Source organism: Egretta garzetta, unplaced genomic scaffold (assembly GCF_000687185.1).
Source record: "Egretta garzetta isolate BGI_Z169 unplaced genomic scaffold, ASM68718v1 scaffold287, whole genome shotgun sequence".
Lineage (NCBI taxonomy): Eukaryota > Metazoa > Chordata > Aves > Pelecaniformes > Ardeidae > Egretta > Egretta garzetta.
The window spans coordinates 14,283,228-14,297,045 of record NW_009260435.1 but is presented as its reverse complement, the minus strand read 5'-3'; the positions used below and the strand labels follow the sequence as shown (position 1 = coordinate 14,297,045).

At 41.5% G+C, this 13,818-nt stretch overlaps 1 protein-coding gene across 1 annotated transcript in view; it reads right to left on the bottom strand.

Annotated features, from left to right (window-relative positions):
* Positions 1 to 8,609: 8,609 nt before the first annotated feature.
* MESD (mesoderm development LRP chaperone) overlaps positions 8,610 to 13,818 on the bottom strand; it is a 9,030-nt gene continuing 3,821 nt past the window's right edge. Inside the window, exons 2-5 of the mRNA XM_035899573.1 lie at positions 12,787 to 12,795; positions 10,904 to 10,909; positions 9,687 to 9,919; positions 8,610 to 8,958 (exon numbers count right to left, since the gene is read on the bottom strand). Of these exons, the coding sequence (XP_035755466.1) occupies positions 8,694 to 8,958; positions 9,687 to 9,919; positions 10,904 to 10,909; positions 12,787 to 12,795 (513 nt within the window). The 3' untranslated portion in view covers positions 8,610 to 8,693. The remainder of the gene's footprint in view (positions 8,959 to 9,686; positions 9,920 to 10,903; positions 10,910 to 12,786; positions 12,796 to 13,818) is intronic.

Here is a 13,818-nt window from a genome sequence, read left to right as displayed (position 1 = left end):
GGTGGGGGGGTGCCTTGCAGCCGGCAGGGCTTCGGGCAGGGCATCAGCCCTGCATCGGCGCGGCCGCCTTTTTGTACAGCGAGCGCTTGGCAAAACTTCCCGCCAAGCGTGCGGGTTGGTGCATTAGCGGGCGCAGCTTGAGAAATCAGCCTGCTGCTAGCTGCGGCGCCTGCCTTTTAAAGGGAAGTGCGGCCAGGGCGTTCGTTTGCTGGGGTTTGGTGGTGGATTTTTTTTTTTTTTTTGCTTTTCTTTTATATGCCGCTTTGGACAATGGAAAAAGAGGGTATGGGCTGAATCACAAACCAAGGACAACACCGAGATTTTTGGCGCTTACATATCTTCTTATCCCAGCAGGACGGCACTATTGCCAGCTGAGTGTCACAGTGTATTTGGTCTCTCTGAGCAGCAAGCACAGTTGCTGCGCACAGCTACAAGATGTAGGGACGCTCCCTCCTTAGCTTCACAGAGCTTCAATTCTCCCAAATCCCCTGGACAGTAAGAAACACGGTTTGTCCTATTCTCCAAATAAAGTGCTTTCTGTGTAACCCTTGCGGATCTTCCGACCAGCCCGACCATCGCCTCCACCAGACGCTGAGGCCACTGTGCTGTGTCCCGGCTTTTTCAGCCCCAAAGGGCCACTCCAGCAGCTGGCTCAGGGCTGTTCTGTCACCCCACCTTCTTTCTGACCAAAGGATGGGGGAGGGATGTGTAGAAACCACCACTGCAGCTACACCCTTCCTTCCTCTTGCATGTCTTCTTCACAAAACACACCTTCGGAAGCTCCTCCCTCCGGTGATCCCTTAGCCATGGAGCTGAATCCAGCATGTACGCTCACTTTAAAAACCAAAACCCAAAGGCGAGCTCCAGCACTCTGGAAATAACAGGATAATTGGTGATTTCTGAGTCCGAGTCTCAGCAGTCAGGAGTGGTACCAGGACACAGTAAGGGGCCTGCGGTAAGGAAGCAGCGACAGGGCTCAAGGGCAAATTGTGCCGGAGAAAGCCCCTTACAAATAAGTATCTTTTCTCCTTTAGCAAAGAGTGTAATGTGAGATCGTGATGAAATTCCCATTACAACCGTAACCTCATCTCATCTTCTGTGGTGAACGAGTCGTATAGGATAATGTTTCTTAAAGCTCAGATGCCTCACCTCAAACCCAAGGGTCTGTCAGTTGATAGCAACACCTTAGGAAATTAATGCAGCTGATTTGACTTTTATTTCTGCATTTCTCCAGCATCCAGCTGGTGCTGCCACATCATTTGGGCATTTCTTGAGTACAGTCTTCCCTGGGAGGAATCTGAAGTTGATTTTCTCATCCCAGGAAGTGAGACTGTCTTGGCTTATCGCTGCCCATGGAAATAATAGTGTGGCCGACACGTATTTCAGGCCTTACTAGGGTTATCTGAGAATTAAGCAATGCTGTGGCTTAAATGGTGATGCTATGTCGGAACAGGGGTTGGGGTGGCGTGGAGCTAGGGTGGAAAGTGGCCTTTCCCTAGGTTGGGTTACACAGCTCATTAGGGCACAGCAAAATATCTGGCTCCCACATGAAATGCTTATAGCTAAAATGCAAGTTAGTTTTTTCAAAATCTTCTCCTCAACTGCTGTCTTAAGTGCCAAAACACTTACACGTCTATGCTTCCATTAAGCTCCCTGGCAACTCCATCCTATTATAACTGCAATTATCTAAAGTTCACGCAGTTTTTAATATGCTTTACAGCACCAGAAAGACAACAGCTGACTATCAAGGGCTGAGAAGTCATAGCGTATGGCTGTTGAAACAGTTGGCAGGATGAAAAATGAAATATTCATGCAAAAGCCTTGTGTAATTTAAAGTATGGACTATTTTGGATACTTGTAAGATTTCATTTTAGATGAGGGGATGAAAACGGACTGGTTTTTTTTGCAAAAGAAGTTGAGTGAGATAAAACTGCACTGAGGACAAGTTAAAAAAGAAAAACCCATACAGGATGGATTGCAGCCATGGGTCTGGGAAATAATAAGGAGTAATCACATGAATACACATATAAAACCTTTGTTTTATTTATTTGTTTATTGTCTCAGCAAGTGCATAACCACAGTTTTTTTCTTTCAGTACAACCTTGAAATACAATTATTCATGTATAATGCTGCCTTTCTCATTAATAAGAAGAATTTACTTAAGTTGCAGCTGGATCCAGGTTACTTCATGGTGCTGTTCAATAAACAGCTACGTCTCATTGCTGATGGCCTTGCACTGTGCAAGCAAATGCTGGATCCTCGCCGTTCATCTCTTCCCAAAGCACACAGAGGCCTGCTGACAGGTAACACTACCGCCAACCGAGGCACCTGCACTGGTTTAAATATTAATGATTTCATGAGTGCTCAGTGCTCTGGTCAGTGGTTTCCACAGACTTAGTTGGCCTTGCACCAAGACACAGAAACCCAGCCCATTGTAGACACTACTGAAAATTATCTTTAGAAGCAGTAGTTGGTATAGGCAGTAGAGACAGGCCCATGGGTTTTTTTGGAAGGACCACTAAATTACAGAAGAAATTGTAAGCCAAAAAAAAATGTTTTGGTTATAAACCTCATGGATTAGAGCAGTCTAGCCCCTGCTCTGTAAAATATTAGAGTCTATTCTGTCCAACTGCAACAGAGCAGAGGCACAATATCTCTGCAATACAAAATAGAAAACCTTTCTGAGAATTACCAAAAAGTAACGCACTCTCTCCCCAATTCATTCCATGTTCAGGCCAAGGCCGTTGCCCATAGGGTTTTCTTGCAGCCTCAGCAGGCACCGAGTCACCTGAGCATTAGGAACCCTGACACAGGTCACCTCCGTGCTGCTGTTTCGGAGCAGCAGTATCCGAAGGCATTCTACTGGGATGAATTCTAGCTCTTCCCCAGATGGAGAGACGCTGCTGTTACCAATTATCACCGTCCTCTTCCCAGAGAGGCTGCGTAGCAAGACCGTGTGCTGCAGGAACACCTATTTGCTGGGCTTGCCAGTAAGAGGCAGAAGCTCCTTTAGCTGTCCCATTTCTCCCTCCCAAAATACCAATGTCTGTGTCATAATTAAAAGAAAAAAAATCCCCAACTTTTAAAAAAAATTCTTTATTACAATTGTTACTGTTAATTTAAGAGGTGGTTAAGAGATCTGTTGGCATTACAGAGCTGCATGGACACAACGCCCCTGATAACTGATCCCCAACTCACACCAGTATCAACAGAGAAAATACCAGTCTCTTTGAAGCAGTGTGCTCACCCCCTTGCCTCCGACTCCTCCTCCCTTGACCTCTTTCAAGTGATAACCACCTGTGACAGTGGTGATAGATGTGTCTGGTCATGAAGGATGCACCCACTGGGTGTGGGGGGAGACAGATAACAATACCATAGCCAAGGGCTATTGTGGAACGTGCCCACCTAAGCACAGTGGTCAGTATGCAAATATGACTATGAGCCAATTATCTTACCCCATAAATAGTGAGCAGCCCAAAAACCTTTCGAGCTCTCCTGCATGGCAGCGGGCTGCACGCCAGGATGTCCCCTGGAGCACGGACGCCTCTCAAGGTTACTCCTTGAGGTTGAGAGATTCCTTACCACAACAGATTCTCGGTAAGTGACTAACAGCATGCTAACTTTGAAACCTTAGCTAAGTGACATAAAGGATTGATTGTGCATGTATAATCCTTTAGACACAAACCGTTGACCAAGTCTGGGACTAGGATTGGATCCAGCCGCACCTAGACTCCTGAGGGAGTTTAGAAAGCAAGGGGATCTTTTCTGAACCTCATGACTCAACCGGAGGGTCTCCCTGACAGTTTTGTCTGACCCTGTCCTCTATGCAGTACATAACCAAGTGTACCTTGCCATTGAATCTCAAACTATTGTTGCATTTACCATGGAACTTTGTTAACTCACTGTTTTACACCAATAAACTATATTAGTTTTGCCTCCCTCTCACTCCATCTGCGACACTCTTAAGTAGCATCACACAGGGAAGAAACAAAGCATTTACCAGCGTCTTTGGATAAGGGCTGGTGTGCCCTGTAACACTGGGTTGTAATGCGGTACAGCAACCTTTTAAATACTGATCACAAGCTGCCCTGCACAGACCTCCTCTGCTGGAGGTAGATGGCGTGTCCATCCCTCCCTCGCACACACCTGACCTCTCCTGGAGGAGACAAAAATATCACCACCAAAAAAATCCAAGTGGAGCATTTCCTTTATAAATCCAAGCAGCGTTAACCTGCTGGCAATTTAGTATTACCTGAACCCAGTGGGGTTTGTCCCTGGTAAAATGGCACAGTATGAGAGACAGAAAATAGTGATATGCAAAACCAGTTCATTTTATCCCAGCGTAAGAATTATCAAATAAAAGCATATCAACAGGCATAGTAGGAATGAGAAGAATGAGAGCCATGAGAGTACCAATGAAACAGGCATTTGTAAAAACAGAGGCGTCCCCATTATTTGGGCATGGGCTCTGTGAATTTCTATAAACGCCCAGTGCAATTAAAAGAAAAAAACCAAACCCTCTGGAAAAGGCAAACACTGTTACTCCTTGAATAGAAAAGGAAATGAGCCACAGATAAAGACTGGAAATAATAATTTCCAAACCTCACTATAAATCCCATGAGAATAGTGGCCAAATATCAGACAAATGTAGGCTGTTTCGTATCTTAACAAAACGGTATTTTAATTTACGATTTCCTTTTTGCAAGAAAATTGAAAGAGTTCAGAAGCAGTGACAGGAACACGGAGCCTTTTTGAAATCACGGCTGACCTAACTGTTCAGAGAAGAGAAATGCTTTGACTGCTCAAGTAAAGATCAGAAATCCTGTTGTAGTTTGGATGTCATAACAGAATTAAAAACAGAATTTAAAAAAATGGGTACTTCACCTAGTAGTAAGTGCGGCAACAAAGCTAAAGACAAACTAAGAGAAGCTGCAAAAGAAATGGGAACCACAAACTTCCCTGCTAGCAAATGATGCGCGCGAAGAGAAAGACTGTGCAGCAGATGGAGACAAGACTGGCAATAGGCGGGGTGTTACAGGAAACTTCATTGCACCATCATGGGTAAACCTTAGCAATGTAATAATGACAGCACCTGCCATTCCCATCTTTTTTGAAGACAGGACTGCTTGCATCTCCCAAATAATATTTAGTAGTTGATGAGGACTTTTTTTTTTTTTTTTTAATAATTTACTGTACATGGTACTTCTCTTGGGTCTTCTGGGCCCTGGTCCTAGCAATTTAAATATCAACTTTCCTACTTAGTTGCTTGATGAAGATAAACCCTTAAAAGCAGGGGATGTGCTTGTACTCTTCCAGGTAGGAATTTAGATTGATTTTTTTTTTCCTTCAGTAAAATGGATAAGGCATACAGTATACATCAGGACTATCTTAAAAAAAAAAAAACCAACGAAAACAAACCAACAAACCCAGAACAAACCCAAAATATTTGTTGCAGTATTTTATTACATAAAAAGTTGATTGTCCATTGGAAATTTTTTGCAAAGTGCAACCGCATCTTGCGTAGTATCACTGACAAACTGTTTTTTCTGAGAAGGACAGCTGGGTTAAAAATATAACAACTTAGAAAACTTAGTTCTGGCACTAGAACAGAAAAAACCCACTAAACAGAGAAAGGCAGCAGATGTTTAGCTATCATGAAAGTAGACGGTTTTCCACGTACCTCTGTGTAGTACTGAAAAAACAAGGAAATAAGAGATATAATCACCACCCTACTTGTTGAAATTAGTTTTAAAAGCTGTATCTGAATTGCCTGTATGTAGAGCCAAAAAATCTGTTACTGCAGTCCGATGAGACTCAAATGCACAACACCTATGAAGTGGAATCCAACATCTGCTGGGGATGTTACAGAACATTAATGACCTTAAGTAACTTTTTGAAGATATTTCTTTACATAGATATAAAGTAGTATGTGTTTGAGCCTCTTAAATCATTACAAAGTAACATCTGCTTATGCAACACTGCACCAGGACAAGTGCTAGAGTCTCAAGGACTTAGGAGTTTTAAAAGGGAACAGAAGTTGCTTTGGAGTAGAGTTATGAACTGCAATACCAGAGAAAGACTGGCTGCTGCAGACATTCCTTCCAGACTGCCACAATATACTTACTAGCATAATTAATTATCTGTTGAGTGTAAAGTGTGAAAAAGGGAAGACAGAAAAAGCTACTTGAAGGTAGTATTTTGTATTTTATATCAAAAAGCAACCATCAAGTCATTACTACCTATTAAAAACCTCAAAACACCCTAAACACTCTAAAATTTAAGTAAGTGATAATGGCACAAAACATGCCCACATTTGGCATAGACGACTTAATGACTCAACACAACCAAACAAAAAACCCAGTCAATCGGCTGGCTGAACTTCAACAAAGCTGCCCCCTCCTTTTAACTATACAGAGAAACAACCCAGCCTCCTCTAAGTGTAGATTTATGAATGACTAAAACAAGCATCTATTCTCAAGAGCTGGGCTACAGCGATAGTGCAGCAGTTGTTCTCCTCCTTGGCTAACGTGCCTTTGTATTATTTGTATAACTGGTTTGCATTGCTTAATTATTGCCCTCAGGAAGAACCCAGTTTGATCAAAAAAAAAAAAAACCCAAAAAAACAAAAACCCCAAAAAACACCAAACCATGTTTATGCTTCACAACATTAGGAAAACTACAGAAACCAAATTTCCACACGTTTCTGATTGCAATCCGAATTGTCATCTCTCTACCATAGATTTAAGTTGTAAAAAGAAAACTCATTAATATTTCATATTTATAGTTTCATCTGACCCCTGTTCACCTCTTCAGGTGAGAGGCAATATTCTTTATAAAAAAAGGGAGGCGCAAACCCAGAACACTTGACAAAATGATAAATTAGTTATGAACAAGAAATGGACTGCACATCAATCCGCAATGCAATTCAATATCCAAATATCTACAGAGACTCTTCTCAACTGATTAATAGCAGAATATAAAAGTAATACAGCTAAACCTGAAGAAATGCATGATTTTCATTTTTTCACTCAACCAACCAACCAACAAACCCAGGAAGGACCTGTTGTATTGAAGCGTGGGTAGAAAGGTTTCTTTAACCCTAAATTCATACAAGTATAATTAAAATTAAATAAAACCAATGACCTGGAAGCTTCATCAACATCATCTAGTCCTTATGTACAGAAACCAAAGACGAGTTAGTCTGCCTCCCGAATACCTAACTAAATACAGTTATTTAAAAGGTTTTACTACGCAGTGAAACAGTAAGTTTAGTGACATCTTTTCTTTTATTTTAGAACAAGCACTCATTAAATCACAGCTTCCCACTTTTGATACTGAAGTATTCCACATGATCAACCATTATGGTTCAATTAGGACCTTTTATCCAAAACTCTTGGATTTTAGCACCTTAAATAAAGAGTCAAAGTAACATCTTAGTAGTATCAAATGAAGACAGTTAATACTGTGCTCATCCTCTGGAAAATGATGTGGACCATACATACTAGGTGCATTTAGTCCTTAACACATAGTAAGGCAGAAGGGAAACAGTTCTAAGTGATGCATTTGACTGAATACAATCTGAATAATAATTAAAAAACCCCCTTTCCTAATTATACAAAGTCTTTCAAGAAGAAATCAAATTTGTTCCCATACATCAAGCTTCATAGTATTTAAATCAAATGTTCATTTACAATCAACCATGTCCGTCAGGAATCTGTACCTAAAAAAAATATAATCTGGTTATTAAACATCAGTTAGTGATACGCCTAACTCAAAGTTTAACTCTGTACTGTAACTAGTGCTTTTTCAAAGATTTAAACAAACCCTTAAGCCAGTAAAACAAGTTAATTTCAGAGTTAAAGCTGTTTCTTCTAGCTCACTGTCTAGACAATGGGGCATAGGTAATATTTGCTTCCACAGGCACAGTTCTTTGGCAGCAGCAGCAACCTGAATGGCATGAATCTGATTTGTTCTTTCACCCCGACACTGCTCGTGCGGGTACTGAGATCCCATTAACATCCCAGCATCACTTCTGATGGGTACAGAATCTCCTTTCTGCACTGATTATCTGCCTAGCTTCTACCATGCTTCTAACCACTTCTGTGGATTCCTGGGGACAAACAGAAGGGGTTTTCTTTATTTTAAAGAAACAGGCAGTCTAACCAGACATGTCCTAAACCCTGTAATTTCAGGCATCTTTGGCCACTGTGATACTATTCTTTGCAATTTTAGGAAATTTTGCCAACTGAGTCTAGCAAACTGCCTTCCAAGAGAATCTTTTAGCACTGTACTCTGCTAACCTAACAGCAGCTATAAATCAATGACCAACTTGCATACCCAAGGTGGACACGGCTACTACAGATGAACATTGGCGTATTCCAAGACTATTTCATCTTTTCCACTCAAATTAAGTTTGTGGTGTTAGACACAGATTTGTATGTTAATTTTCAACAACAACAAAAGCATAAAAAAATTACAAACTAAAGTAGTCAATTGCTATATTAAACATTACCTTTCCCGTAACTAAACAAATGGCTGACATTAATAAGTAAACTGGTGAATTTCAACATAAAAGTCTTAACCTCAGTAATCTCTGCTTCCTTCCTTCCCCCCAATAAAGCCAGGAATTGTATGGAGATTTAGTTTCCCTTCAAGGAACAGCAGAGCAGCATTCAGTCTGGTTAACACATCTGTCATAGCTCCTCTTTCTGTTTGGTTGCTCGGTTGTCCTCTTTGACACCATTAGATTTCTTGTCTCCATCTTTTTTCTTCTTTGCTTTTTCAGGTTTTGTTTTGTTTTTCACTTTCTCACTGTCTCCTGCTCCTTTGCCAGGATAAACCTGACCTTCCAGAGTAACATCTGCACACCTTTCTTGATTTATCAGAAAGTCTTTGATCTCCCAGGCATAACCACCATCACGTAGCATGAAGATGGCACGATTTGAGCCAACAATAAACCTAGAGGAAAGACGTAAGTTAGTTCCATGCCCTCCAAGTGCTGCAACATTTTCCTTAATTCAGAGCATCTCCACAACTGAGGCACACATTTAAGAGCAAGAAATTTGTCTTGTTGATGTTGTCTGGGGATGGGGACAAGAGAACATTTTTCTAGCACACATAATAATAAACTGTACTAAGTTTACAAATAACCAAGGAGGAGTAAGAATATGAAGAAAACTTAAGAATTAATTTGGCACTGTAAAATCCACTAACGGGCATTAAATTTGCTTTATACACTTCCTGCAACCCTTCTAAGCCTCAATTCAAGAGTGCAACATTCCTCTGTTTCACAATGATCCTCTCTGAGAGAAAAATCACATTTTTTAGCCAGGGGAACAAAAAGCCTTTTGTGGTGACAAGTCTTCCAAGTGTGATGTTTTCCATCAACACATAAAGGCAAACTACTGCAGCTAGAACTGATAAATAGCTGAAATGCAATGAGATAAAAAGGAACTAAGCTATACACACATCATGCGTAAGTGTTAAGAAGATTTGTGCACCACACCAGAATTTTTGTAGTGTGACTTAGAACAAATTGATATATAAACTGATACAGAAGCAAAGGAATAGTGACGGACAGTGGAGGTGGGGAAGGGCACAGGATGAACAATTGAAAAGATTTTCAAGAAGAAAGAAACAAGCGCTCGGTAAAAGCAAGAACTTTATCCTTGGGTACCACAGCTTACCTTTGCACATCATAGTTTGCATTGAAGAGACTGCCCTGCCACAGGCTAGTAATTTCTTCTGTCTCCTTTTCTGTGGGATTTCCCGACACCGTGACAAACATCATCAGAGTCTTCCCCTTTTTTGTCAGCTTCAGGATACTTTCAGGCTTGCCTGGATCAATTTTTGAGAAATCTATTGGTGCTGGAGGCCTCTTGTGTTCGGGAAGATCCCCTTCTTCAATGTCATCATCTTTCTGTTTCAAAAAGGAAAAGGAGGCTTTAAACTCAACCGTTCCACAAAGCTGTCCTTTTTTAAGACTTCCCATTCTCAAATCAAAAGAAATAGTGAGCACTGTCTCAAGATACTTCACCAAGAGTGCTCTTCCCATTTACATTCCTCCCCTCAAAATGATACATATGTAGATATCGACAGGTAGAATCTCATTTTACCACGTACTGAGAAATATTTCAGCCACAAGGCTAGTTCAATACGCCATCTAGGCACTTCATAAAATAACACTTTTTTTTTCCACAGAAGTTTATGAAGTATATGAGATAGACCGAGAAAGTTGCATTAAAAAGCCTCATATACACATAAATAAAAGAAATAATCCATGTGTATATTGCTTTCAGAGGTCAAAAGTCACTTCTGGGAATCACGGAATCACTTGAGAACTTAATTTTCTTTACTTTGTGTCTTTAAATAAAAAGGCAAGAATTCAGAATTTCAATGCTCATGCCACAGGAAAACTTTCCTGAAGGACTTCATGACTTTTCTAACGCACAGACGAAGAGCAGCTCACGTTCTGACAACAAAATCACCAAGAGTAAACTGCTGCTAGAAAACAAAAAAAACACTCTTGATGCCTCTGCTGAGGTTGACAGGCATTTAAATATTTGGAAAGGCAGAATTCAAACTGCTGCCCCTTAAAACTGCTCCTGACAGAGAGGAGGGAATATAATGGCAACTGACATTGAGCTAGAACTGGATTTCTTAAACAGTATTTGTATCTCAGTATTAAAAAAAAAAAAGAACCAACAGAGAAACACATATTTTAGGTTTTGTTTTGACTTCAAACGTTTAGCAAAAATACAGATCACTCCTATTACGAACATGAACTGTAGCAATATCTAAAGACACTCCCTTCGAGAGCTGAGCTTGATTTTTAGATCTAAGCAGACATTGACTTCCCATCTGCACATGCATATACACAAACTCAACAACATCCTCTTACAACATCCCACTACAGGGAGCGTCCCGTACCCTTTAAAGGTTAACGTTTCATATGAGTGACCTTCTTTTCACATCTCAATTACGTAGAATTTGCTGTCTTTCTGACAAGGGAGTTTAAAATTTAGTTACTGCAGAGTAGAAGTTGTAGAAGCGTTAAGACTTCATCCTCTCTTTCCTTACTAATTACATATCTGTTTCAATTCTGCAAGTCTGAAGCATGCTTTTAAGTAGTTCAAGCCTTTGAAAATTCCACATTAAGTGAATTGGGAGCAAAGGAGAGCCCCAGGAAAGTCCCGTTGCCCTCACTAAGTGGGAACAGTACTTTTTTAGAGGAAGCTAGAAAATGCTTATGTTGGTAAAGTACTGTGAAAATACACAATCTTACATGATTGAATGAAAAACATTCTTCAGAAGTAAAAGCAAATCAATTTAATTTTAGTTTGGCTAGTGCAAAACCAAGTTATTTCACAGGTTTGAAAGAGAAAGGCAGAAACAAATGTTTCCAAACACACCTTACACAACACAGGAATTGACTTAACACAATCTCATAACATATATTACCTGCTTCTCTCTCAACCATTCAACTAAATGTTCCTACAGCTGTATTGTTACAGTTTAAATAGAAATATTATAAGTAGTGGTCAAAAGCTCCCCTACACAACACTTCTTTTCTTGATCCCGTAAAAACTACCATGCAGTTTTGTATTTATAAAGCTATCTACAAAGTAAAAGACTGGAACAAAAGTGTAAGCTTTTGCTTTGACATGTCTAGCAGATTCATTCAATTAAACAGTAACAGGAGGCTTCAGAGGGAAAGTATTCCACAGGCACAGTAATAACTGTATCTTCCTTCTCTTTCTTCTCCCCCCAGCTCCCATTCTCATACGTTTCTCATCAATGCCCTGGATTTTTATTTTTAAAAATACTAGCAACATACGCCACCTAGTTTCTTAGCCTATTCAATAATCTCAGCTCAGAGTCAAGCCCAAGAAACCCTGAGCTCCTAACAATAATGAACTGTGTAAGGAATATGGACATTTCAGTAATAGAAAGACCTCCAGACCAGATTCTCAGTTCTGTTTCCAGCTCCTCCGGACTCAAGGCTGCTGGAGAGTCCCTTTCCATGAGGGAAATCCCTAGGTGGCTTCCTTCAAGCTCTTGTCATGTAGCTGAGCTTCTGAAGCAACCTCTCTCTCTTTCCCCCATTCCCCATGCTCATTTTCCACTAGATCACTCTCCCAGTTCACCAGGCAGTCACGCACATGGTTGCACCAGCATGGTGCAAGGGGCAGCACAAGAGCCCAGACAGAGAGGTGGCTGCTCATTCTGGGAAGGCTGCTGGAGCCACAGTCTCAGCCTTGCCAGGCTTGTGGCTGAACCCAAGCACGTTATAGCCACCATACTTCGATGCTTTTAGACTAATTGCCAGGGAAATAAGAAGTATTAGAAGTCATCTCACTCAGTTGAAAGTAATGACACTTGATTCTGCACAGATCTGTGCCCTGTGCCCCTCACTCCCTAGCATAATCCCTGCTCTTACCCAAATTCATAATGGCCCCTTTGTATCTCATCCCACCCCATCAAGCTGACTCATGCCCTTTCTTCTCCTCTATCCTCCAGCCACCACCCCCTCAACTCTTTCATGTTCATTATATGCCTCCTAACCACCATCAGGCAAAATGCCATACAGCTGACCATCCCGATGACCAAACAGCCATTAATTGTTGAGCCCCTGCTTCAGTAACTTTTTTTCTTCTCGGGCTCTGTCTGTGCGTTTCCTCAGCGGCAATGGCAACCCAAGCAGCCACCTCCCCAGCTGCACAGCCACATCTGCACACAACACGGCTACAAGCATTTGTGCAGCACACGGTGAACCGGATCAGAGACCTGCTCCGGCTAAAGAGGGAAAACCCTGAACAGCGTCCTGACCCTGCCTGCCCCGCGGCTGGAACACAATACGCAGCCAGAGAATCATGAGAGCGTTAACCCGAGTCTCCCTTTCACCCAGGCATCTAATTCACAAACTCAGAGACCCTCATCTTCAAGATTTTTCCTACAATGCCAAAGTTGGTTGAAGTTGGCCAATATTATCATTTAAGCCTTCATTTTTTTTAGCAGCTGGGACTATCTGGTCCTTGGCTGATACCACTAACAGAAGGGTAGACTTTGAGCTTTTTTATGTAATTTTATTTAAAATTTTAACTCAATTTTCTCAGAATTGCCCTTCCTAAAGAGAGAGGCACAGTAACAGCCCATGGTATGAACAAATCCATAACCTGCCAACCAAGTCCAAGGCAGACATCCTTACTTCTCACAGAAGCTACTTGATCTGTATTACACATACAAAACCTACTTCTCCACCTTGGCTTACAGCTGTACCTGGTGCTACAAAGGGCAGTACGTTCACTCATATTATTTCCTCCAGTTTTTGTGCAAAAAACTGTGTGGGGAACAGCCTCATGGTAAAGAATAAAAGACACTGATGAGTGCTCTGGCATTTATCGGAAGATGATGGAAGACAAAAACAGTGAGAAGAATCAAACAGCGGCATGACATGGAGAAAACAGTGATGGGGGGACTGTCAAGGAAAGTTAGGGGAGCAGGCTGATGGAGATGAAGGGGAACAAGAGAGAGCTGGAATTAGAAGAAGTCATTACCATGAGGAAGGAAACACCAAATAAAAAAAAACCCCAAAACCTATCTACTCAGTAAACGTGAAATGAGTATTTCTCCTGCTATCCATCTTTTGATCACAAAACCTATATCCTTTAATACCCTGAAACAAGAGACGTTTAAGTCAACCCAAGCTGCTGGCACACATGGGCAGCGTGTCTGGGGCTCAGGCGCTAGGAGGAGGGAAGGGGGCAGGAGGGCGGGCTAGGGGCACCGGGGGTAAGGGCAGCTCCCCCGGGAGCCCTT